General features: G+C 42.6%; 1 protein-coding gene across 1 annotated transcript; it reads right to left on the reverse strand.

Annotated features, from left to right (window-relative positions):
- Positions 1-5,047: 5,047 nt before the first annotated feature.
- On the reverse strand, positions 5,048-27,716 carry LOC134026602 (otoferlin-like; the record flags this gene model as incomplete). The annotated part of the gene is made up of 41 exons (XM_062469495.1): positions 5,048-5,403; positions 10,665-10,765; positions 11,446-11,624; positions 11,736-11,977; positions 12,191-12,289; positions 12,377-12,465; positions 12,788-12,930; positions 13,158-13,318; positions 13,587-13,757; positions 14,001-14,128; positions 14,408-14,545; positions 14,640-14,777; positions 14,880-15,004; positions 16,314-16,389; positions 16,572-16,706; positions 16,799-16,828; positions 16,926-16,996; positions 17,440-17,602; positions 17,855-18,016; positions 18,267-18,386; positions 18,658-18,819; positions 20,097-20,231; positions 20,556-20,680; positions 20,955-21,144; positions 21,442-21,594; positions 21,838-21,954; positions 22,034-22,124; positions 22,216-22,316; positions 22,406-22,526; positions 22,682-22,862; positions 22,999-23,107; positions 23,529-23,752; positions 24,166-24,352; positions 24,471-24,657; positions 24,760-24,919; positions 25,015-25,099; positions 25,186-25,248; positions 25,465-25,596; positions 25,697-25,751; positions 25,888-26,014; positions 27,689-27,716. Coding segments are annotated over 41 exons (5,385 nt in total), but the record flags the coding sequence as incomplete, so codon positions are not given.
- Between the last annotated feature and the right edge of the window lie 204 nt (positions 27,717-27,920).

Here is a 27,920-nt window from a genome sequence, read left to right on the forward strand (position 1 = left end):
GCTTGCATTTTTCGCAGAACATAGCCGATAGGGGTCGCCAACAGGTCGATCGAGAGCGCAACACGCCACGATGACATTTAGAAGGTGGGGAATAAAATCTGGCTCACACAAATGTCACAGAAGTGCCCTACTCTTTACACAATCATTTTTCCACGGTTATTACTTGCAATTGGCTAAAGTTGCCAAATATAATGTTTTTTTTTTACCGATCTCAAGTAAGCTACAAATAGCTAATGACGTCGGCGCATACGCCTACTGTCTTGACAAACTTGAAATAAGGAAAGTGGATTTGCTAGCTAGAAGCAGTCTAAAGGCTACACAAATTCAGTTGCATCACGCACGCTGAGGCGGGTGCAGCTTCTCCATGCAAGAAAGAAACAAAAACAAAGACACAATTTCCACCAGGAATGGGAGTCCCAGTTGTCAAAAGGATTGTCAAAATGTGTGCTTGACATGCGGTGGCATCAGAGTGCGAATTATACAATGACAATCGGGGGGGTCAACTTCTCCAGGACGTGTATCGACCCCCCCGACCTGTTGTTTTTACCTCTTTTGTGGGGTCCAAGTCTCAATTAGGGGGGTCAGACCCCCACTAACCCCCCGTAATTCGCACCCTGGGAGGCATAGTTGGGTTGGAAAAAAGGCAAGATGGAGCGGCACCAAAATGTACAAGGACAAATTCCAGTTTTACAGCTGGTATCAGTAGGCCAATGCGTTTGGAGAAGGTTAGTGAACTAAAGGCACAATTGCAGAAGCAAGGTTGGTTCATTATTCACCAATCTAGTGGATAAATAAAAAGCAACAATGGACGCCTCAAAATATTTGACCAAGAATAAAAAGTCATTTACTTTTGTAAAAGGTTGTTTGGGGATCACGAAAACGCGATGTTTCATTTTTGGTTCAAACCAGAGCCTGGCTCTGGTTCAAACCAGAGCCATAGAAAAAGAGAGTTGCGACACGCTTTGATCTCGCCGACACGTGATCACGTGGTTCATGTAGCTCGCTGTAGTTCCAAAAAACCCCACTGCTGTCAACCGGTTTGAATGGTTTTCAATGAAGCTGGCCAACGGAAGTCGCTTTCTCAAGCAAATGATGAATGAAACAGGCTCGGTTAAAGAAATCCGATATTCTGGCTATCTTCAGCAGACTCGTATCTACAAAAGGCAGTCCTCCCTGACGTGTTTGGTGTAGAATGGAGTGAAATACAACATTGTGAACACTCACTGCCAGTGAAACACAGGAAAAAAGCTAGAGCTTTTTTGTCACGTGGTTCCGTTAGCTCCCTGTAGTTAAACAAAACCCCCACTGCTGTCAACCTGTTTGAATGGTTTTCGGCGGGACAGACAGCAGCACCATCTCGATTCACGGACATTTTCGGTATATTAACACAATGTCAATTGGTTACTGGTGTGTTGTATCATGTATGTCTGATACTACATGTATGTATTACATGAACTTATACATAACGCAATATTGTGAAGCAGAGCTAGAAATGGCTATGCTAGCTACCATACTGTACAAACGGTACTGTACCATACTGTACATACCAAACAGTAGCCTAATGAGGACTATTGTTCTACTTAACGTTTAACCTTAGACGGTTGAAGTAAATGGGTCTTGTTAAACGTTTTTTTATTCATAAGCCCACTTACAATTTAGCCTACCACATTAACAACACTTATATTTGTAGTACTTGATGCAAGTTGAATCTAATCATTATCACCAGCAACTGCTCAATTTAAGACAAGAAAGGAGTTTGGTAAATAGAACAGAATAAACAAGGCAACCAACTGCATTCAATAAAACATTTTATTGTACAATATGTCCTGTGTTCTTCCACTCCTTTTGTTTGTAGTGATCCGGTGATCTTCTGGCTATGATACATGTACAGCTAGATAGAGTAAAAGTGTTGCTTACGTAGACCTACAGTCTAGCTCCAACTGCATTTAGAATCTAACAAGCTTACGATAAACTTTAACTAAAGCTGGCTATATAAAATACTACTAATAACAATTGATATGTGGTGGTCGAAATATGAAAAAATGCAGGATTTTCGTGAATTTACCAGCTAACTTGCTTCGGACCACTTAATTTGCAATTCATTGTTGCTAGCTCTACTAACTAGGCTAATAAGAGCTATATAGAGAATACTTACTTTGTATGCCAACGAACACCAATAATTAGAACTAATTTGACAGACTATAAGCCAACTGACTTCTGGTTATGATACACGTGCTCTCTAGCTAGCTTCAGTAAAAGTGTTGCTTATGTTAGATACTAGCTAGACCGTCTAGCTCTAACTGCGTTTCGAATCAAACAAGCTATAATCTTACGATAAACTTTATCTAAAGCTAGCTATATGAAATACTACTAATAACAATTGATATGTGGTGGTAAAAATATGAAAAAATGAAGGATTTTCATCAATTTACCAGCTAACTTGCTTCGGAGACACTGAAAATGAATGGGGTTGAACGGTGGAAAATGCAATGTTTGGAACTACAGGTCGCATGTGACACGCTTTACTTCCGCATTCCTCGACAACAGTGGGAGTCTATGGAAGTGTCGCAACTCTCTTTTTCTATGGCTCTGGTTCAAACTACAGACAAGCTGTCGCGGGATTTAAAAAAAATCACTGGCTCTAAATGACACAAAAATACATTGTACAATTGTGTCTTTTAAAAACCAGGTGTCAGCATTGCTCAACACATTTCCAGAATGAGGTTTGATGTTGTGTTTTGGTTACACTACCTATTCAAGTGCATTTTCGTCACATACAAATATAGCCTATATATTTTAACGTTGAAATATAAAATCAAAACAATGTATAACATCAAGCGTCTCTTTATAACCATCTTACCTACTGAACGTGAGCTCATACGGGGGATTCCCTTCTCAAACAGGCGACTGTTCCCCAGCTTTATCGGAAATGGTAGAGCGCTTAGCATGTGAGAGGTAGCGGGATCGATGCCCGCATCCTCCAATAACCATATTCTACTTTTGTATGTGGGAGGATGGGTAATATTGAGAATGATACCGTGTGAGGTTTGGTATTATTACTGTATGCTTTGTTTAGTAACAACGAACTTCAGCCGTGGTTAGCATGCTTCACTGCACCTCCCCCCGTACACAATTAATGTTTTGAGGGAATTAGAAAATAAAACACTGAATTTGGTTACCCGTTTATTCACCCAAAAAATTATCATGACGCCCTCTTCCCGCTTATAAGCAAAAAAAGAAGGAAAAAAAACTATCACGGATAAAACAAAAAAAATTACTAACTCATCGGTACAGAACAGAAACGATACAGGCCATTTTAAACCACGAACCGCAATGTCAATGTAGGAACAGCAAAAATTATTTTTATTTTTTATAACGTTTCAGGAAAGGTATGTGCACTGTATTACAAGATAGAGGAAAAAAAAACTAACAAGCAAGCATCACTTCAAATGAATGACTTGACATTCTCTTGTGGCCCAAACAGGCACCTGTTAACCTGGGATGTCTCACAATATAACTAGTGTCACTCACCACACATCTGGATACAGATTAAAGTAACAAAGAGTATCTTAAATTAACAAATCAATCATTCTGGATCAGATTGGATGTGTTTGCTTTCAATCAGTGTTTGAACTGTGTCAAAGGTGTTGCGGTTGCATTTCCCAAGGGTGTGTGTGGGTGGATCCAACCAAATTCATAGTTTTCTCGAGGGGGGGGGGCACAAACAACACATTCTCTAGGTTTTATTTTTTGGATACACAGACAGAGAAAGCTGGAGAGGGAAAGAGAGAGAGGAGGGGGTAGAGAGAGAGAGAGAGAGAGGAGGGGGTAGAGAAGGGCATACAGAGAAAGAGGGAGGTTTTCTTGGTTGGCCATTGATTTCCTTCAGGCTTCGTTATTGGTTGCGAGAGAGAGAGAGCTCCTCAGACGCCCAGCAGCTTCTTGGCCATGTATCCAGGCATGCTGTAGATGAAGAGGACCACTATGGCCAGCAACAGCAGCGCCACCACCAGCTTCATGATCAGCCACTTGTAGTTGCAGGCTATGTTGCGGATGGCCTTCAGGGGCATGAGGAACCACAGGAAGGTGGTGTCTGGACGACTGAGGGTGGAGGGTGGGGAGGGATGGGGGGTAGACAGGGTGATAAGCACGGTTGGTTAGATGGTGTCCATGAAGAGGGGTTTCCAACGCTAAACTGCACCATTTCGAAAGCCTCAAGGCTTAATAATTTTGCATGTAACAAGACAGTAGTTTACAGCAATGCTTCTGCGACCGGTAAGGGCCGTGTTTCCCAGATTCGTTAAGAAGCTCTTAACGCTAAGAGCTTCTTAGGAGTGTTCTAAAAGCGTTCTAGAGTGCTCTTAGAATGCTCCTAAGAAGCTCTTAGCATTAAAAGCTTCTTAACGAATCTGGGAAACGCGGCCAAGGTTGGTTTGTTGACAGTTGTCCAACATGTGAGTGTTATCAACATCAGTAGAATTCTATTTACAGCCGGGACGAATGACCACAAACCAAACTTTCCTTGTCACAGAATCTGAGCTGTCAGCCATGATCTTGTGAAGCACATATTGGCCGGGTTTCCCAGATTCGTTAAGAAGCTCTTAACGCTAAGAGCTTAGAACGCTCCTAAGAAGCTCTTAGTGTTAAGAGCTTCTTAACGAATCTGGGAAACCCGGCCATTATTGATTGCCTTATTTAAGGTTTACAAATCAGTGCACGTAGTGTAAGACAACATAATAGGTACCAAAGCAGAAAGCAGTCATGACAACGATGTTCTGTACACAGAAAACAGGACCCAGTTTGTTCTTGTTTGTTTATTCACAAGTACCAGGGCTTGCATAACGCTACTGCACACTGTTGAACAACGAAATACAAACACAGATTCATGGAAACAACCATAAGATAGCAGTTTTTAACAGAATACTAACTGGTCAATCACTAAATAGTATAACGGATTTCAAGCAAAAACAAAATCTAAAATCCAAATGTCATAACTGTGTTTCTAAGTCCAAGGAAAGTGTACAGTCACACCCTAACAGAACATCATAACACCTGCAGTTCCTTGTATGACAGATTAAGAATATTCTTTGGTTTCTATGTAAACTGCTGCAATGTGTATGTTTTAGAGTCAAGGAAAAAAAAGTTTCTCCAAGACCAGATGGGAGAAGCATACAACTCGAAAACAGCCCAATCTAACTGAAGCAGTCGCTCTTCGTTAATTCTCAAGCCCCCAGCAGCTTCTTGACCAGGTAGCCAGGAATGCTGTAGAGGAAGAGGCCCAGCAATACAACAAGTAGAAGGGCCAGCAGGATCTTGCAGATCAGCCACTTGTACTGTTTGCAGACCAAGTAGCGAATGGCCTTCAGGGGCATGAGGAACCACAGGAAGGTGGTGTCTGGACGACTGAGGGTGGAGGGATTGGGGGGCAGACAAGTGACAAGCGCGGTTGGTTGCTCAACATTTTATAGCCAATTCCTGGCCTGAATACGTCCACTGCAAACCTTTATCATATTCTCATGTAGGCTATATGTTAGTACATGTAAACCAGCAGATACAATTTTAAAATAAAAATTCCTGCATTAAAATCATGCATGATGACAGTTTGATGTATGATTTGAAATGGTCATTTATTATCACACTAGCATTTAATTATCACGGCAAATAATTACACTGCACTGAACCGTAAGTACAAAAATGTTTAACAAAACCTGTAATTATTACTTGTGAACGAATATCATTCACGTCTTACGAAACCTAGTCACGCGAAAGTGAATGAGGTAAACAAATATTTTCTGTTACTCTTCTGAGCCTATGCAGGTCACGTGAAAAATGATCCTAAGACTGGTACCCGAAAGATGAACGAATTGTTCACGTCCCGACCGTGTCATGTCATCGGCTAAAAGATTAGTTCATCTGCCGACTGGGTCTTCGGGTCAATGATTAATTCATCTGCCGACTGGGTCTTCGGGTACGAGTCTTTCGATCCTTTTTCACGTCACTCTTCGGGTACGAGTCTTTGGATCCTTTTTCATGACTCGTACCCGAAGACCCAGTCGGGAAATGAACATATAATGGCCGGGTTTCCCAGATTCGTTAAGAAGCTCTTAAGCTAAGAACTACTCTGGGAAACACGTCCTTCTTTCACAGCGCTCTTAGAACGCTCCTAAGAAGCTCTTAGCGCTTAAGAGCTTCTTAACGAATCTGGGAAACCCGGCCAATGACTGACTGCTAAATTATATATATTTTTAACTGCACTATGCACTTCATATGCAAAAATAACATATAGGCCTAGAATCCATGCTGCTATTCTGCACTTTGCACTTTACTCCTATATTATTATTATCGTATATGTTGTTTTTTAATCTGTTGATTGCACTATTGTCAAATGTTAAAATGTTGTATTATGCACATTTGGAGTATGGGGAAACGCAATTTCAATCGTCTGTGTAATTAGCCTTGTTGCATGGTCTGATTGACAATAAAGTTCACTTTGACTTTGAACAGGTAGCCTAGCAAGAGAAGCAAATCCTATTCTATGTGTTTATTAGGGCATTAGTGGACGAGCAACATCAGTATGTTGTCAGTCAAAACGAAACTAGCTATCAACTAAGTGTTTCCCAACCGGGGTGCCGCGTCTGATGTGATCTGTGATGCGTCCTCTAAGGACCCGGCAATTAAATCAATTTCCCGGCACATTTGCAATGTAATGCAATGCAGATGTGCACACCGCCCCCTACCGAACAAGATGGGTAGCTCGGTCAGCAGGGAGCTGAAGAAGAGCGGCTACTGACGTCACTCTGCTGCGCCGCTCAGATTGCTTTTTGGTTTTCGAATTATGGGCAGTAGCCTACTTTGCGGGCAGACCAAGAAAACGAAAAAGCAATGTCCGCTCTGTTTTCTTTTTGATTATGGCATAAAATGTGCAGTCTTGAAGAAGAAAATGAAAATGAAAATAGAATGATGTTAATAGAATGTTATTTATGAGTCCAATAATGCAGCCACATTCTTAAAATGAAAAAGCATTTCTGCAAATGCATTTTAATTTAAATTTTGGTCACGATTTGCTTCCATATTAGTCGAGCCTGCCACTTATCACCCAATCAAAAAAAAAAGAAAGGTTCTACACAATGGCTAATCACAAAATAGCACTATTGTATCTGGGTAAGATTTAACGCAACAACCAATGGAAAAAAAGCATATCCTGGCATTGTTCACGTGATTCTGCTACAACGTCTTCCGAAAGTTTAGTTCACCCACAGAGCAAACCACTGGAGCTCGAGCATCACTTTGAGCACAGAGTAAGTCATGATCTCCTGTTTTAATGTCACAACTAATTCACAACTTGTTTGACACAAACAATGACAACTTAATTTTTTTTGAAAATGTTTCCCAGATAATTAGCATCAGTTTTTCATGAGTGTCTGTAACTTAGCCAACAGTTTTACAGCCTGTTCAGTGACAACACCTGCTCAGAACAAGTAGTCTAGGCAGTGGCGATTTTAGATCCTTTTTAGGGGTGCTCAAGCACCCCTAAATTTAATCTCAGCACCCCTAAAAATAATAATAATTAAAAAATATATATTATTGTTTAGCTATTATCATTTGATGCTGGTAGTTCATGAAGAAAGGGACATCCTTAGTTTTTTCATCCATTCAATATTTTGCATAATAATACATAAATGTATTAATTGTTATCCAGTGAAATTAGGGATTTATTTACAGGCTTGCAAACTCCTCACCTTTAGGTGAGACTCACCTTTTTGAAACCAAAATGGGTAACCTACGTGATTCGTGGCCGTGGCCAACACAGCATTTTACGCGTGCTTCCCAACTTTACAACTGGCTCTGGAACCAATGCTATACAAAACATTTCTTTATGGTTAAAAGAACATGACATTGTTTACAAGAGCAGAGATTCTACATAGATCCAGCCTATTATTTTTGCTCTCAAAGTGCACCAGATTTAACTTTGAAATTTAATAAATTTTCACGCGAGGCCCTGTTTGGTCGCACAGTTGGCACAACCCATGCGACGGTTCTGATAGCAGGGAAGAAAACGCTCTGGAGTTTAGGTGTCCCACATCAACCAATGTCCCAGATTACCCAAATTCACCCTAGTCTTTAAAACATTCTTTGCAAATCTTTTTCAGTTTGTGTGTTAATTATCTTTTATGATCTGCTCTACTGTTGGAAACGGATTACTCCTCCGTATTATTGTGATTAATAGCCTACATTTAACCCTTGTGCTGCCTTCGGGTCACATGACCCAAAGGTTCATAACGAACCATCGTTGTGTTTACCCAATTTACCGAATACAAAAACAAATAAAAATAATTTTCTTTTAACCTTTGCAATGTCGGGGGTCTGAGACAGCCCAACGGTTAAAATAAAATGCTTTATTTTGTTTTTGTATGCGGTAAAGTTGTCGCAATACGACGGTGGGTCACAACGACTGATGGGTCAGAATTACCCGAAGATAACACAAGGGTTTAGATAACATTTTACCTGAATTACTGTTAAGGCGGTGCCATATTAAATACATTATTTTATTATACATTTTCAATATTAATTAAATATCATATTAGTAATTGAAAATCACGAGAACCGATTCTGAAACAGATAAAGTTGGTTGACAGTCGTCCAACACGTCAGTCTTATTGACATCAGCAGCGTTCCATTGTCAGCTGGCAAGTCAGACAATTGACTACAAACTAGCCTTTAGTCATCACAGAATCTGAGCTTTCAACCATGGTCTTGTCATGCACGTATTATTGATTGCCTTATTTAGGGTTTACAAATCAGTGCATGTAGTGTATGAAACAAAAGAAGAACAAAAGCCAAAAGCAGTCAGGACAAAGACGTTCCGTACACAGAAAACAGGAGCCAGTTTGTTCTTGTGGTTTATTCACAATATCACGGCTTGCAGAAAGCTACTGCACACTTGATCAACAAAATACAAACAGATTCATGGAAACAACCCCAAGATAGCAGTTTGTAACACTAACTTATACTAATTTATCACCAATAAATATCATGTTAGAAAACTAAATCCAAATGCCAACAAAAAGATTGGATCTGTGGACACTTCATTCACACACAGTGAATGAAGTAGGCTTTGACTTGATTTGGTGCAGGTATTACTAATCATGATGTTTACATTATTTGAAATATAAAATTAGATTAAAATTCTGTGTTCTTTTTCATTGATAATTAATTTTGCTTTATAAATGCTTCATGATGGCGTACAGTTGTACTCTACATAACACCTGCAGTTCCTTGTATAACAAATTAAGAATATGTTTATTTGTTTGTGTAAAACCATTGTTACGCGTTAATGTTTGTATGTAATCTCTTCCTGTTCAGATAATCTCCAAGAACCAGGAAGGAGAAGCATACCATTTAAAAACAGTCGAGTCTAAATGACTTATTCTCAAGCTCCCAGCAGCTTCTTGACCATGTATCCAGGCATGCTGTAGATGAACAAGCCCACCATGACCAGAAGAAGAAGGGCCAGCACGATCTTGATGATGAGCCACTTGTAGCTGCAGGCTAGGTGGCGCATGGCCTTGAGGGGAGTAAGGAACCATAGGAAGGTGGTGTCTGGACGGCTGAGGGTGGGGTGGTCGGGTAAACACGAGGGGTTAGTGATATTACAGATAACCATATACTGTAGGTTTATAGTGTAAAAGACCAAAAAAGATACACTGTGGTTACAACTGGGTTAGCTATAATACAGGCTAGCATCCTTTGAAGTGTTAAAGAAAAGGACAATGTCACACTGAGATCAGGTGCTGTGTATTAACACAATACATGCACAACAACTGAGTGAGCTAAAATGCAGACTACCATCCTTGATAACTTCTGAGTGTAAAAGATTCAAATAAAGAAACGATACACTGTCGTCAGGTGAAGTGTATCAGGTCAAGGCATGTACAATAACTTCAACTTACCAGGTCAGGAAAGATGATCCCATGTAAAATCCCATACTTGTTGAAGTCAACTCATCATTACATGATTCTTTTTTTAGGATTGTCTTTCAGCAACAGGACTGTGTAGCTAATATCCTAGGATCCTGAAACTCCTTACCTTTGACATTTGTCTGTGACTTTCCATAAGCATCGTCAATAGAATTCCATGACATGATGAATTTATCTTAACCCTTGTGTTATTTTCGGGTCATTCTGACCCATCAGTCATTGTGACCCACCGTCGTATTGCGACAACTTTACCGCATACGGTTAAAAGAAAAAGTGAAGCATTTTCTTTTAACCGTCGGGCTGTCTCAGACCCCCCACATTGTGAAGGTTAAAAGAAAATTATTTTTATTTGTTTTTGTATTGGGTAAAATTGGGTAAACACAACGGTGGTACTAATTACTAATTACTAAGTACTAATTACTAAGTACTAAGTACTAAATACTAATTTAGTACTCAAGGGAGAATGGTGAGCTACTTCGATTAATGTTATGGTAAGCGGGTTAGGTGCAGGGTTAGTGAGTCAATGCGTGACAGAGACGGCTTAATTTGGTTAGGTTTGAGGTTAGAGTTAGGGTTAGTGAGTAGGTGTCATTTTATAGTCATTTTATGTTGGTTTACGTTTTAGGGTTAGGAAAATGTTTAGGGTTAGGTTTAGTGAGTTCACATCAGGAAGAAAGGTGGACTTACTTTGGTTTCTCCAGAGGTTCTGGTTCATTGCGTCCTTCACCCACTGGACTCTTCTCAGCTTCCTCAGCTGTCAACAGGTGCAGCTCTGCTTCCACTTTACCCTGCGAAAACACCAGACACCAGGCTTCACACAGCACTAAAACAGCACAGACACAGCACAGGCACAGCACTAACACAGCCCTGACACAGCACAGACACAGCACCAATACAGCACCAACACACACACAACACAGACAAAGCACTGCATATTGGTTTTACACAGCCTTCTCTATCAGCAGCACATTACCCACAGTTCATAACACTGGTGTTATCTGGTGTCCCTTCTGTATACTTATACCCTTGAACAAGTATCATGGAAGCACGGAAACTTTATGTGTGAGTGCTTATGAGGTCAACCCCCCAAAGACTGTCACAACAGTTCAAACCTGCCAAAGCCTAACTTGCCAATAAGGGTCTATCCAATTGAACTGTTCCAGAGGTGTTGTATAGACAGTGGCGGTCCTAGCACATTTGGCACCCCGGGAAAGGGGCAAGGTTTCAAGGTTTTCCGTGCCAAAAACCTCTACTGTGTATAGATGTTCTGTAGGTGTTCTGCAAGTGTTCTGCAGGTGTTCTACAGGTGTTCTACAGGTGTTGTATAGATGTTCTACTGGTGTTTTGCAAGTGTTCTACAGGTGTTCTGCAAGGGTTCTATAGGTGTTCTGCGGGTGTTCTACAGGTGTTCTGCAGGTGTTCTATAAGTGTGTTCACAATTGAACGTTTGCAATCATACAGTACACACCGTCAGTTCAAACTCATCGTTTTCATCTCTGGCCAAAAACGGCCACCAGCCCTTGATCCTCTTCTGCTTGAAGATGGACACCATGGGCATAGCCTGCTCGTTGGTCACCATTTCAATGGTGCACTGCTTGGCCGTCTTCGCTCCTCGGGGGAAGCGGTTCAGATCCAGCTCAATCGCACCTGCAAACACATGCAGATTCATCAGAGAAGTCCCAGGACTTTGTTGTCATGGACACTGTCTACACCATAACCCAGTCAGGCTGAAGGTTCACTACAAGAACATCACTGCACCCAGGAAGTCATCGGCGGAGAAGTGGTCAGCGTCCCACACTTGAAGGTTGAGACGGGCCGGGATCTTGTACTGGGTCTCATCCCAGGCAAACATGGACTCCTTCTTGGAGATGACAATCTTCTCCTCGGCAATCAGGTAGTCGAAGGGGTAGACGAAGCGCCAGTTGAAGTTGCCTTCTCCTGTCAGGGAGTGGTAGTGCACGTCTGTGTCCTGCTTGTCCTCCTGCTGGCCCTTCAGCCAGCTGGGAGAGGGAAGGAACACATAGGGTCAATTCTGTTGTTTTGAACCATCTGGGAAAATGAATGGCCGCTTGCTAGGAGTTGTTCATGAGCCCTAGAATATCTAATTCGATCCAAGTTTTATTTGTAATAATGTAATATAAGGAGTGAGTGATTAGGCCCTTTTCCAATGTATGTGACTTTGGATGAATTGGAGGACCACAATCTTCCCTTACCCTCGGACAAAAATGTCACTGGACTTCTCGCCTGTGAAGATGTCATCGTCTTCCAGAACCACCTCATCTGTGTTCCAAACTATCACCCTCAGTTCAAATCTTCCAACGACAGAGACATAGTCCAATCAGTTTGTGGCATGAATAGTCCAAAAATATGCAACCTTTCAAAAAATATACATGACATACTTCTTTGGTTTCCTTGGTGAAATATCAATGGCAGGTCCGGGGGCAGGCAGGTCCTTGGGAAACATGTCCACCCACATCTCAATCCTTCCCTGCACACCCAGACAGAGAAACAGGACAAGAGTCGTAGAAATGGCACAGGAACGGTCACACTGTCAACTATGAGCAAACAGGCAACTGAATTGGAAACTTAGATCTGGGGCAATTGGCTTTCCAAGAAATACATTTACAGTGTCATATACAATTAAAAAAATCGAAAAATACAATGCCCCTGTATTAAATACACAGCAATAACAACATTCCAGTCACATAACCAACAGGGTACAGTAACTAAGGAAGGGGGCTTGGCCAGAGTTGGAAACGGTACTTACTTGTAATTCACAGGTATAGTTAAGTTCAGGTGCCATAGTGTACCTGCTCGATGCCGGGCTTGTCCGGGTTGAGGAGCCGCCGGGTCTCCACGTGCTCCGGGATGAGCTTGCAGCCCACCCTTGGCATGTCCTCCCAGTGGTTCAGCACCGTCAAGGCCAGGTGCTCATCCGTCTGCTTCTTCAGGCCTGCCCCCAAACACACACACACTCATCACTCCTCTGGACACAGTGTCTGGACAAACACCACCCAACCAAACATGCTTTCGGAGCGTGCTGTGTGTTTTGATTCATGTTGTGTTGTGCTATGCTGCAGATGCTTTTCTCTTCAACTTGAGTGATCTTGCCAAACATGACCCTGTTTTTGAATGTTGTGCTGCGTGTGGTATCACGTCGTGCTGTGCTGTGCGCCGTACCGTTCTCGTCTTCGACCTCCGTTGTCCCCATGTAGACACGGTTCCCCACCTTCACCCGTCCTCCAGGGCCGTAGTGGGGCCCGTCGAGCTTGCCTTCCTTGCAGAGCTTGCCTAGGATCTGGGTGGGCTTCATCGGGTCCCGCCACACATTGTAGCCATGGCTACAGAAAGTCAGTCATTAACTGTCATTAACTATTGAAAACTGTAATTAACTGTTGTTAATAACGATTGTCACAATAACTTTGTAAAACTGAAACCCGAACTTCCAGGCTACAAAGAGAAACCGGTAACACAGTATACCGTTGTAAAATGTCACATTTTGGCTGATCGGTTTGTAAAACTATGAGCAGACTGAGCCATCCTTCTTAGATAATGAGCTCTTGTGTTATCATCTGTTAGCTCATGTGACATGGGAGAGATCCTGCTTACATGGCATAGTTGGAAGCGATTCCACAGGTGGCTCTGTGCTTGCTGTAGTAGCGGTTCTCCAGGTCCACCCTGGTTTCTCCTATCAGGTCGTCAGTTCCCACCAGGTCCCAGTCGTAGATTGACACCGTTAGCGTGGAATCCATAGGAAATGTTGCTTCGATGTCAAAGGATCTTATAGAGGTGAAACATTTGGTTTGGCATGTGGGAAAATGTAAGGATATGCCAGTGGCATTCACTAGTACTTATTCACGAGTACATATTCACCAGTATTTATTTACCAGTACTTATTCACCAGTATTTATTCACCAGTATTTATTCACCAGTTTTCATTCACATGTACTTATTCACCAGAACTTATTCACCAGTATTCATTCACCAGTACTTATTCACCAGTACTTATTCAACAGTACTTACTTGCCAAATATGGGGTTGAGTTGTTTGGAGATGTAGTTCTCTTTGTCTTTGATTTCAGACTTCCCCAGTTTGATGGCGATGTAGGGGTCAGCCTTCCCGTTGATGTCTGCTGGGTGGAGGTCAGTGGCCTGGCCAAAATGAGACATGTGTTTTACATTTTATTCATTTAGAAGATGGTTTTTCCAAAGCAACTCAAATAGCGCTTATAATAAGTACTACAGATAATCAAGGATCAGAAGTGCATAGTTCTAAAGATATTTCAGGGGATTAGAGCCAAACACACTCTACACTGTATCTTACCAGGCAGTGCAACAATAACATCTTCACAGTTAAGTGGAAGAATATCTCAAAATGAGGGATGGGATCAACTCTGAATTCCTGTATGTTTTGGGACAGGAAGTACGTACCCTGACGACATAGACACGGACAAGGATGTTTATTGGGTCATTGTGAGGAAGATTCTGGAACATGCCCATGTTGGAGTCGAAGCCCATCTCCCCGGACATCTCATCTGAGAATGGGACTTTGTACATGCACATGGAGCCCTGAGAAACACAAACGCAGTCAACTAAAAATCTAGACTCACATATACAAGTGATCCTCTCCTGCAATTCAATGTCTTCCACTTCCTCATCTTACTTTGAACTTCCCGATAATCCTGTCCTCGTCTGCCATGTTCTGGTCGTCGTCATCCCCACTCTTTCCTCTGTACAGGTTGAAGGAGTGGAGCCAGTCTGCAAAGTTGTCAAAATCATTCTCCAGTTCCTTATGGTACACCTTTGGAATAAAATACAGAAAAAAAGTAGATTTCAAAATTTCGTAACTATATCCAGCCACAACACCCCTGCAACAGCGACAACTCTTTCAGAAGACAAGCACCTTCAGCTCATCATGTTTCTTCTTCTTCTTCTCTGGAGTCATGCCAGGCGTAGGCTTCTTCTTGTCCTTGGATTTCCCCCTGCCCTTCTTGGAGCCTTTCACAGGAGAGTCGTCAGATTTGATCTCTGAGTACAGGTTAGAGAATGCCGAGCGACGAGGAAATATAAGAGAGAGAGAAATGTGGACAGGAGAGGAAAGAGGAGGAGAGATACGGAGAGAGGTGGAAGGTAGCCGCAAGGGAGGTAAGAAGATGTTGGTAGGAAAGATGAGGAGAAAGGAGGTGGGGAGGAGAGGAGAGGAGAGAAGGGGAGGGGAGGAGAGGTGGTGCACATCCCTCGAGACGTGAATCCCACATGAAAGTTGGCAAACACAAGTCTTCTGGCTCCAGTACAGTATTCATGGTACTGTAACTGCCATGGTACCAAGGTAAACAGTCAGACAACATATAGCCGTGATAAGGCTCACAGGTCACAACTTAACAAATACGTACATCTTTGTCATTTATCAATAAAAAATATATATATATTGACCAGGGTGCGGTAATGATAAAATATTGGATTATGGTTGCTTTATGTATTGTCGTAGGCCGAAAACTGGATATAAGACACCTCAGGTTAAGCTGAGCGGAAAACACCACGATATAGGGTTGTATTGACATTTTGCCTCTCAGTAGAATACTGAGAGAACATCACATATTTACTAAACGCTCACAAGAGATAACGAGAGGCACCCACGAGAGCTCAGACCTTGTACGAAGAACAGAGGGCAGGGCAAACTGACATTTTAGGGGTTTAGAAGATAATCACACCATGGCAGGCTAAACTGCCATTTAGATAAGGGGCGTTCTGTGCACTATAAATGCTGTCTGTATTCAATTGTTAAGTAGGCTCTCTATCTTGTGCTCGGAGAGACCTAACGTATGTTGCCTTTCTGACTTGATCAATAAACCTTGCCATTGCATCTGAAAACTTGGACAGACTCCCTGCATTCTTCCTTTTGCACCTGTTCGGCTAAAAAGCTAGCCACCACAGTATTTTTATGGTTAGTATTTAATTAGTAGTTTTAGGTCTAAAGGTTTATCTTTATTAATTTATGATCTTTTTATGTACGTTTAATACATCGATAAAACAACTTTAATCTTTTTGATCGTGGACAACTTTCATGACAGGCATTTTATGGAAATGAATTTCAGATGGCAAGAGGAGGAGGAGGCCATTTTGTGTTGAACAGGAATGGATGAGATGTGTGTGTGTGAAGTGATTGCTAATCGATGAGAGAGGTGCAGATGAGAGATGCGCACTATGACCATACAAACACTTCTCTAATGAGGGACTCTGACCATAGCAAAATGTCTTCCACTCTAGTGAGCCACTCAGAGTACTTCTTCTACTCTACTGAGTGACTACTCTGTGCGGCAGCACCCCCTGGTGTTACCTGCAGCTTCTGCAGCGATGTCCATGTCTTCTTTCTCCTCTGCATCTGCTTGGGCTGCCTCCCGGGCCTTCAGGATCTAGAGAATCACAACAACAGTTGTCTTATTCACCCAAACTCACTACTTGTCAATGGAAAAAGAAAAGGCACAGCATTTAAACTTTGAACAACAATAATAGTCGGCTCCTGAATGTCTGAGATTATTTTTACAGGAAGTCAGTTGAGTGAGTTGAATAGCAAGAGAAAGGACTGGTCACTAACTTCCATCAGAGTTTCAATCGAGGCAAAGTATTTGGACCACCAGTCCAGCATGCTCTCGTCAAGCTCCTCCTCCTCCGGATCCTCTCCTCCCTTGTTTCTCTTCTTCTTCTTCCCCTTCACCTCCTTCTCGTCTTCCTGTGGAGAGAAGACCAGAACTTTCCATTAAATCCCAGTATACCTCCTGATGAGGGGAACAGAACCCTTCCCAGACCTGTCTGTGAACTCACCATGTCAACCTTCACCACGGCATCAGAACCCTGGTGGGAAAAAAACAGATATAACATCAATATTCATCAACATTTTGAATGTATTTTTTGTAATTATCATGACATTATAGTACTCAGGAGATCTTACACAGTGCAGTTTGACCACAGTGTCCATCTTTTTCACGGTTGGCTCTGGCTCCATGTTAACGATTATTTCTTCTAAAATAATAAGAGATACAGAACATTCTTCAGACTGTGTTCACTGTGTACATTTTACACACGTCTACTACAGTAAACGGTATGATGGAAAACTATGACAAGTCTGTCATGTACAGTGCAAGGACATGGTGAGGAAAGACAGTTGTTAAATGTTAATGACTGCACTATACTGTCGTTTTTTTGTGCATCAAACTTCTTGGTACAGACAGACACAGACAGAAACAGACAGACAGACAGTTAGACAGAGAGATAGAGAAACAGACACACAGTTAGACAGAGAGATAGACAGACAGATAGACAGATAGATAGATTGATAGGAAGTTTATTGATGCTTCAACTGAAATTGCACCATTGCAGCAGCATTGAACAGTGAAAAAGCAAGTTTGTCTGGGCAGTAGCAAGGATTTGCTAGGGCTGTGCACATCCTGTACGGCGAGGCTGACCTGTGGTGTTCCAGTTATTGGCCTGTTTGTCGGCCGCCCGGTAGATGAACTTGCGCAGGGAGGTGACGGCGTGGGAGCCCACCAGGGTGTAGCGGCCGAAGGCCCTGCAGTCGACCACGCGGATGTTGAGGGGAGGATGCAGCAGCTCGTTCTCAGGCAGGTCCTGAGGAGAACAGGTGGATAAACAAAGTAGTAACACGTCCCAAAACACAATTGTACCACACAAACAAAATACTTTTGAGATGATTTCAGGGAGTTAATACGCTATGTACAGTAATGTTCTGTGAATATGTGAAGAAAACTACCTGTTGTGAATACCTAGTAACTTGTGACTAAGTTGTGAATACCTATGAATTATATTTTAATATTTTATTTAACTTCTAGTTTAGGAATGGAGGAAATGGAGGAAACTCACCACTTCAAACCACTTGACCAGGGTACTAAAGTTGGGATTTTTCCGGTAGTTCGCGATGAGGGAAGACTGAACCCCTTTACCGGCACATTCAATGTCCACGCGAGGCCGGTCCACCTGGGCCAAATTCACCCGCTTCAGGTCCCTCAGGCCCCAGAACAGCACCTGGGGATTCACAACAGAGACATTTACTAACTTTGTATTTTGCATTATTATATCATACATCCTTTTCCTCATTCAAACATAACTCAACTAAATGTGATTATAAAGCTACAGGTTGGGCATGCAGACACAGAGAAACTCCTCAAATCAATCAAATTTTTTATTCCCATATACATGTGCATTTTTTTTTCTCATTCCACTTTCAGTCAGAACATTTCCTTTCCGGTGAACCAGACCCGGAGAAGCAGCTCACCTCGATCCTGTACTTGCTGAGTACGGGCCTGATGCCCAGAGGGACAGGCAGGATGGGACCTCGGTCCATATCAGTGGGGCCGTCGATGGGGGGAAGGTCAGCTTTACCATTTGGGCCAATCTGGGACAACGATACACTGACATTAACATAGATGAATCCAGAAAGCGATACACCATCATCATCAGAACAGATTCATCTGGGACGACAACATGCAGACACAATCAACGCATCTTGGAGTAAAATAACTCGATACATTCCATTCCGAAACAACATCAAAAAAATCAATCATCATTTTTAAATTTAAACCATGTAAGGGAGTCTGACTACAGTATGGTTCTGTCCACTAATAAAACATAATCCATGTTTGTAATCCAGTACAGTCCAGGCTGACCTGCAGCAGCTCGAAGGCAGCCAGCATCTCTCCAGCAGTGCAGTTCCCCCTGTATATCTGGTAGTACTCCAGCTGGGGGGGGAAGCGCGGGGGGCCATAGTGCTCATCCGCCATCTTAGTGATGGGCTTCGCGAAGGTCCTGCCCATGAACTCTGCTTTCCCCTGGAATCACATGGAGGCAAACTAGGAGGGTTAGCAACATAGACCCGGGAACTGCTCCACACCACAAATCAATAAAGGTTTGGAATATTTGGTCTCCTTAGTCGACAGTCACCAATACGAGGTCATTCAGCAGTTTTGTTTGTTTTTTGATAGGAAATTATTCATGTTTAAGGAAATAAATTCTGTGGAGGGCTTCTTGGCCGGTCATTGACCGATTGGATTTACGTCTTCCCGATACGGAAGCATGGCTGGATGTGCTCACACTTCAGAGCAGAGGGAGGACGAAAGGAAAAATAAGACAGAAACGAAAGACAACCACCATGACCAGTATACTGCAGCAGAAACGAAAGACCTGCCAGCCCACATGTTGGAAACAACAGACCTGCCAACAGACATGTTGGAAACAACAGACCTGCCAGCAGACATGTTGGAAACAACAGACCTGCCAGCCCACATGTTGAAAACAACAGACCTGCCAGCAGACATGTTGGAAACAACAGACCAGCCAGCCTACATGCTTGTCTACAGTACGCAAGCAGTGGCGGGGTAGTTGGGATACCTGAGCTAACTGTGTCTCTGAAGCAGTTAGTGGTTATGAGGAGGTTCAGTGGTTTCTTCATCACATGAGCAAAAAACATCCATAGAAGGAATGCAAGAGGTATAGGGTAGCCTGGGAAGGAGTCGTCCCCCTGCTACACTGGTCCAGTGGGCCAGTCTTATATCTCTTGCATGCCTTGGGGCCTTAGAGCTACTCTGCACACAACCCAGTGCCTTTATAGAACAGTCATTCAAGCCACCAGAATCCACACTCTACTTATCCAAGGTGTCATCCATAACAATGGTGTTTGTTAATGTGCAGGAGTAAATATAGGATTGTCAGTTAACAGAAACGTTATTTAAATATCATATAGCATCAAATCAGTATAAATCCAAAAACTAGGCAAAAACATGTGTAGAAACAGAAAAGGAAACATTATTTACCAACTAATTGCTCTCAAAATACATCCTTTTAGGTTTCTTAAAGTATTTTAGATGTCATTCAAATACAATGGCTTGTCTGTATTTGAATGAAATGTCCGTCTTACATGTCAAGGAGATGCAAGAATCTACTACACTATACACAGGATCTGATCACAGTGGAAACAGTGCACAGGTATGGACATCCCAGCTAATGGAAGTCATATCGTCAACGTACTACATCTACTAACATTCTTCTGACTGAACCAGAGAATAGTAAAGAGAGGTGGTGTTGATGTTGGTGTCTGAGCAGGGCTTACCACAGTGTCCTGATCATAGATCTCTATGACGATGATGGGAGGGTCGTCCCTAAGCTCGCTAGCCTCTCCAAACAGCTCCACGTTGTCAAAGACCATCAGCTGGTCCCAGGTGGGGCAGAGAGTCTCGCTCAACACCTGAAGAGACAAAGGAGAAAAACAACATTTAACTGACAACTAGTGTTGTTTTTATGACACACTTTTGGTGCCTTACAGCATGGGCACGTTTCCTTCCCTACAGGTCACCTCTACCATTCCCCTTTGCTCCTCTTCTCCCCCTCCCCCTCCTCCCTCTCCACAGCTTCCTCCTTCATCACCTCCTCTCTCCTCACCCCTTCCTTTCCCCTTTTTCCCCTTCCCCCTCCTCCTCCCTCCCTCACCCTCCTCCTTCTGCCCCTCTCCCTCCTCCCCCATTTACCCTCCTTCTCCTCTCCTGTCCTCCACCCCACCTTGACCTCTTACCTCTGTGACCTGGCTCTGTGTGGAGAAGAACACCCGGGCAAAGGGGTCAGAGAGGCCAGTGCTGTCAGCTGCAAACAGGCTGCGGCCCTGGTACATGTGCACTCTGAGCTGGAAGATCTGTTTCACTGGGAGGGAAACATCGAGTGTTTGACTGAGACCGTTCACATATACACGTGTGCGTTTTCGTCATGCATAAATTGTGATCACATTTAAATAATTCCAACTTAAACTTAAACTTAAAGTTTTAAATGTACAAAAGATGACAGGAGCCATTTAGTTTACGATTAATAGATTTTCACACATTTTTGGTAGTTAAATCAAATAAGTGTGATTTGATGACAGTAGATTTTTGTGATCCGTGAAGTGACACTGAGTTGTGAGAGGCTTGTTGTGTCTTACTCATGTAGGTGAGGCTGATGGGAGGTGAGGGCTGCAAGCCAATTCCTCTTGCCAACTTGTTCTCCTCAAAGCCGTTGGGCAGGCCACACAGGAAGTCCTTCCTCTGCTTGTTGAGGCCCAGCCACAGATAGATCTCTATCTTGGCCTGCACCGTCCAGCCGGCAGTCCCAAAGCCTTTCTTTCCAGGAAGCTGGGTGCCAAAAAAAGATAAGACAGTGATGGAAAATAATTAGCAAAAGGACACTTGAATTTCCTTCAATATTTTTTTTTTAATTGAGTGGAGTTTAGCTGTTCCTGTAAAAACTTACAAATATAGATAATACAGAAGAGGTAAGGAAATATAATACTGCCATGAGGAAAATCTAAAGAAGTTTGTGGAAGATTTAATTTTAACCCTCAGGAAGATAGTTTAGACTTTCGCTGTGATGTAATGTAAATAATGCCACGTAAAATTATTTTTTTTGTAGGCTTAAATGTGTCCTCTGACCCTCAGGAAGATGGTTTTGACTTTCCCACAATCCTTCCCGGTCTCCTCGTCCACCGGAGAGTAGAGGATGTCTTTGGAGGGGACGCGGGCGTAAGCGATACGCTTGTTGTTGCTCATCATCCAGATGTAGATATCAGGAACGCTGTGTTGAGGCTGTGATAAGACACCATAGGAGTTTCAAGTTGATCGAACATTTCCAACAAGTACATGTATGTTTTGGTCATTCTCCTCTCAACAGTTTCCTAGCAGTCTACTTAGCCTAAGACTTACATTGTTCTACCACTTAATTCAAAATACATTTCTTATAAACAATATATATACAGTATGTTATATATAAAGAAATAAGCATACTTATTCTGAACTCACGTATGTAGGTAGTGTTGAGCGGAGACTCACCTCATCAGCGAGGAACCTCAGTTTCTGGAGAAAATTCTGGACCAGCTTGAGCTTCTCTTTCACAGTGTTTTTCTTCACCTGAGATCTGATAGTCTTAGCTTGCTGTCCCATATTCTCCTGCAAGCAGACACGTCAACAACATTACTTATCCTACTGGACTCTTCCATTACAAAAACACCTCTATGAGTCCTCATACCAGTTCTGTCATGCAAAGCTTCAGTCTCTCTCTATCCAGCTTGGTTTTCCCATTTTGGGACTGGTCCTTGCTTGCCAGGGAAACAAATTGGCTGGAACAGACAAAAGTTAGCATTTAACAACGTCAGTTGTTGAACCGTATTGTGTTTCAGCATAACCTGACTGTGATCTGAAAATAGAGACCTGCATCCATTGCCAAGTTCCTCCAAGACTCCCCTCAGTCTGCGTTCAGGGTAGGCCTTCTCTGTCTTGATAATCTCCTGGACATCATTCAGACCCTCTTCCTGTGGAAGGACACAATGACAAACACAAATTTGTAAACAAGTCTTCTGGTGTTCAGCCTTGGGAGAAGTGAAAAAACCGATTGACTCGCCAGTTTGTCTGCAATGTTGTCAATAATGTTGGCATTGTACAGCCTTCGTCTCTGGTCCTGCCACCAGCTCTTGATGTAGATACAAGGCTTCCTCTCAAAGTAGGGCAGGTGGAAGTAGTTTCTGAAGATACGAAACACAAAAAGAGAACATAAACTCCTCTGTCTACAACAGACTGGTATATTTGAATATACATTTTGAAAACACTAGTGTGAAGCTCCAAAGAGTTCCATCTTCACAAAGAAAAAGACAGTTCTCCTCCGTGTTTGCTGTCTGACCTGTCAGTGATGACAGGTTTCATGGGTGGGGTGGTGGCCACCGAGGCCAGGTCTCCATCCTCATCAAGCTCTTCTTCACTGGAGTTATGGATGAGCTCCGACTCTTCCTCATCATCAGCACCCTTCTTCTTCCTCCCTGACTTGGGCTTGGTCACCCCGTCAACTTCACTCCCATAGTTTCCTGGTCACAAACATAAAAATAAAAAAATGTTTTACAACACCACAGCTATATGAAGGTTTCTGTAGAGACTGTCCTGTGTAGGCGAATGACACCGTTTTAAGAGGAAACAAAAATAATCAAGAAAGATTGCAGCTACCTATAGTGAGCTCAAAGTTTATAGGCTTGTCCCCGATCTTCCTGTCAACCATGGTGGCCTCCAGAAACGCCCCAAACAAGAAAAACTCCTCAATTTTTCCTGTGGCATTCTGGGTAAATGGAGAAAAAAATTATAAGTAAAGATGGTGGAAAAGGGATATTAAAAGTCTTAGTGTTTCAAACTATTTAACAATGTTTTTTTTCAATGCATTCTAGAGAGTGACATGACCACACATTGATTCTGTTGATGAGACCCTGGGAACAGTGAGTTGTGTACAGGCAATTGTATTCATTATCTCCGGCAGGTCCCACAAAGACGTCTTAGTTGGAGTCTTACACTCTACTGACCCTGTTGTATGAGTCACATTATCTCACACAAAAAACGACCTCTTTAATTGAAATACTGTGTAAATAATGTAAACCCTACTAAATAAAGCTAATCAATAATTCACCTAAAAGTGCTGCATAGTGACGTATCACCCAAAGAGACAATGGTCCATCGTGTGCATGGCCTGCCCTCCATGAACCCACCTCTGAGATGTTGGACACCCCCTCCACCTGGATTTCGGTGGAGCTGGTGATGTCTCCAGAGGACGTGTCCAGGATCTCCACCCCCAGGCTGATCAGCAGCCGGGCCCGGAAGGACACCCCCTCCCCCAGCCCCTCGTTCAGGTCCTGGTGCTCGTCCATCAGGGTGTAGCTACGTGTGGAGCCATACATGTTCACCCAGGCGGGCCCCAGTGTAGGCAGGAAGCCTGCAGGTTAACACACTTTTATGACGTTGCCCTTGAGTGATGATGTTTTTGTTGTTGCACTGTCCCATCATCAGGTATGTAATATTGTAGTTCAGATGATGTTATACAGATCTTTCACTGGCTGTCGCCCAGGGCCTGCCCAAGGGTTTTGGGGGCCCTAAACAAAAATTGTGTTTATGGGGTCCTAAAACATTTTTTTGCCGGCCCTGCTATCACCACTGAAATACTGAAGTGCACTGTTATAACTATGCACTTCTGATCCTTGATTATCAAGTTTACTGACTAAATAATTTGTTATGTTACTTAAGATGAAAGCATCAACTAAATTAAACATTCTTACACACTCTCACTCCAGCAAGAAATCATCATAATAAGCGCTCAGAGCGCTTGGTGGTACAGAAGTCAGAGGTCACCTTTGTCTCCATCATTAGCAATCTTGCGCAGGTCGATGAAGTGCGTTCCTAAGGCCACATCATTCACTTTGTCCGAGTCTCGGATCTGAACCTTCATACGTTTGCATAAGGGCGGAAACATCTCAGTGAAAACAATCTGCTCGTTCCAGATGGGCTCATAGCTGCTCTTCTGTATGGACGTTTTTCCCTGGAATCACAAATGCATGATAACAAGTTAATTTTAGATTTATGATCACACGTACAGAAAAAAAGTGTTATTTCCTTTTATGGTTTACATGATTTGGAGAGTGACCATTGACTCTTACCTTCTGCCCGGCAAAAGACACCTGGACATATGGATCGACAAGGTCCTTGTTCTCTCCGATGAAGGCCTTCTTCACGTTGGCCATGATGCTGGTGTTCATCTTGGGGAGCCCCTCGGCTCTGTAGATCTTCAAGTAGTAGCGAGCCCACTGACGCTCCAGGGGAACCCCCTCAGGTAGGAGCAGGTTCCTGACAGGAATATTGAAGGATTATTACAGTTTTGTATCACAGAATGCACAGTTACAGAGATAAATAAATTAACTCTGAAACCAATTACAAGGTTATTTTTACCCCTCAATGTCGTCCTCGTCGCTCTCATTGGCCTTGTGTGGAGTTTTGATGTTGTCTCCTTTCCCCACCACAGCAATGTCACATTTGATGTATCCTTTACCTCCCGCCGTGATGTCATCAGGGTCCGACAAAAAGGCCCATTTGTGGAAAAACTGATGTTCTGTGAAACATCACAGGAAAGAAGAAAACAAGTTAAGCAGATTTGGGGATAATTCTTTAAAAAAATTAAAAAAAACATATGTGCTTGTCCGTTACCTGGCTGGCTATAGATTGTTCCCACGTCAATTTTGAACGTCCCCACCAAAGTGCCACTGCGCAGCAGGTTTTTTGAGTGGATTACCTGAAGGATGCAGGTCATGTTAATGTCAAAAGGGGTATCTTACGATATCGTTTTTTTATGTGTCATTAAGTTTTATCAGGACTCACAGACAACTTCAGGATCTTGTCAAACATGACGTCTGCCGGGACGTGGAAGTCAAAAACAAAATACTGGAAAGTGAAATAGAACGAATTAGTACATATCTTGAAAGTACTGGCTCCTCACATACAGAATACACACATAATGTATTCATATAGCTGGCACTTTGATCTAAACAATGGACAGAGCGTGTTTGCACCTGTCTTGATCTGCAGTCAAATACTCCACCACTGAGGTATACCCATCCTGTTTATATTCATGAATAACATTGCAGAGGAGGTTGTTACCTCATTATAGTATGGACAGTTTGTTGACTCCTTCATGGATGTGTACTTCTTATCCTCTCCAATCTCCACACACACCACAGGATCCATGTTGAGGCCAACTAGCTGTCTGGCTTCTATTACTGTCACACTGACCTGGGAGAAAACAACAGGATTTACCATTCAGCAATTGTGTTTTAATGTTGGTGTGATGCAGTAAAGATGACAGAGTCAATCAGTTTTCAAGCTCATTTACTTGGTAGTCCATTGGTCTCCCTGCACTTGGTTCCATCTTTATGTCTGGCTTGGACCTGAGAGATGTCAGACAGAATGTGAGTCCATTTCTACCTCCTCAGTCAAATACATCACAACGTTCCGTTAAATGAGAACATTTGATTATAAACGAATATGGATAGTAGCATGTTAATTTGGTAATCAAGTGAGAACCTTTTATTGGACACATTTGTGGTGACAGCTGTGACGGAGGCCAATGAGATGGTGTCAGGGTCAGGGCCACCACCCAGAAACATGTCCTGTCCGTCCAGATCCTCCGTCTCCAGAATAGCAGGCTCATCTGGAGTAGGATAACACAATTGTAACCAGTAGCATCATGCTAGCGGTACCCAAAATAGCAGCCTAATACTTGTGGTTGTCAATATAATGGCTTAATTCTAGCGATTGCCAATAGAACAGTTTAATGGTAGTCATTATCAATATAATAGCTTCATGTTAGTGGTTGCCAATAGAACATTCATGGTAGTTGGTACCAATTTTATTTAATATTTATTTATTCTAGGAATGATCCTGTTGAGATCAGTGTCTCTTTTAAGGGAGATAATGGGCCCGATCTTGCACCCAGCGCAATTGACTTTGTCAACGACGCAAGTATCATTCCTAGTTTGCACTCGACGCAAAGCCGACTTTTCCCTCCACAGACGCACGTCGAAATGACCTTGCGCTCCCGTGGGCGGTTCAGCGAAAAAGGAGGCGTGTTCCGGCGCAAACGTTCCCTGGTGCTATTTTGCAGTTTCCGAAAAACAATTCCGCCACTGACCAGGAAAAACGTGGTCTAAAGTCAATGGCGCATTATTCAGATGCTATTTTAAGGGCGCAAGCTTGGTCCTTGCACACTGCTGGCGAGGCCAGGGTCTTCTTTCTGCAAAGCTACGTTACATTGTTTTGATTTATGGCGTGTTACATTTCTTCAATGATTACAAAAAGATTTTCATGAGAAATCTCTATGTATGTGAACATGATTTGTAACAATTGTGGCAATTTTCTCCCACGCCTGTTTAACCGAAGCTAATTTGGGTGGGTTTCTTCTCCCATCTCCATCAGAATCAGAATTCGGTTTATTCGCCATGTAGCCTATGTTACACAAACACGGAATTTACTGTGGCAGGAAGGTGCAAACAATAAACATATAGGGGTCTTAAATTAAGTAAAAAAGTACAATAGTTAAACTAATTCCAAGAACTAAACAATTTAAAAAATTAAATATAGGGTAGGCTATATAAGAATAAGAATTTGAATGAGCAGCATGAGCGGGCAATTTCGTGCAATGAGAAAACTGCTCTGCCTTTGCCATACAATGTCACTTATCTATCTGTTACGGCCCTGACTAGAACGTCGGTCTCCTTGGCTGTGAACCGCTCCTGGCGTGCGCCTGGCAAATCCGCCATTATAATAGCAATCCGCCACGGAACAAGCGCTGCTCTTAAAGGGAATGTGAGATGACGCTCTGATTGGTTTATTGCACGTTACGCCCAAACCACACCCATTAGTAATGTAGCTACTTCGGACCTACCCATTTTAGATTTGCGCCAGGCGCAAAGTCATTTATCCCGCCGGCAAAATAGCAACCGAGCCGGAGTCCCGCCCACAAATTTACTTGCGCTTTGCGTTTTGATACTTGCGTTTCAGATCGTCAAAATAGGGGGGAATGAGTTAAAAGTCTCACAGTGATACATACACACAGACAGACACACACACACTTGTGGACAGGACCTAAAGCTGGCATGAGAGAACTTATAATATGTTTTATGTTTTATCTAGTTTTATCTCACCAACTAGTTTGATTTTAACAGGGGTTGAACTGTTGATCATAGCTGGGGTTCTCTGTCGATAAATGTACTGTACTAAAGAAACCCTGGTAAAAACACATTTATTGAATTAAACTGGAAAACGACTGTCTAAAAGTGCTCCTCCATTCTACCATCTGAGCCAGTGCTCCTACCATCGCCTCCACCTCTCTTGTGGTCCTCCTTGTGGCTGCGGTTCTTACTCTTCTTCATGGTTTAAGAACAATCCTTTTCTTCCTCTGCAAAGTAACAAGATCACAGGTGTCACATGTCACCAATAAATACAACCTTTCTTTGGTGGATAGGCTTGCCTGCTCCAGTGTGCATAAAACTGACTGTGTTTTAGGATTTACCAATCAATATTTAATTATGAATAGAAGGGAGGATTCTATGCCACGT

This window comes from Osmerus eperlanus, chromosome 9 (genome assembly GCF_963692335.1).
Source record: "Osmerus eperlanus chromosome 9, fOsmEpe2.1, whole genome shotgun sequence".
NCBI lineage: Eukaryota > Metazoa > Chordata > Actinopteri > Osmeriformes > Osmeridae > Osmerus > Osmerus eperlanus.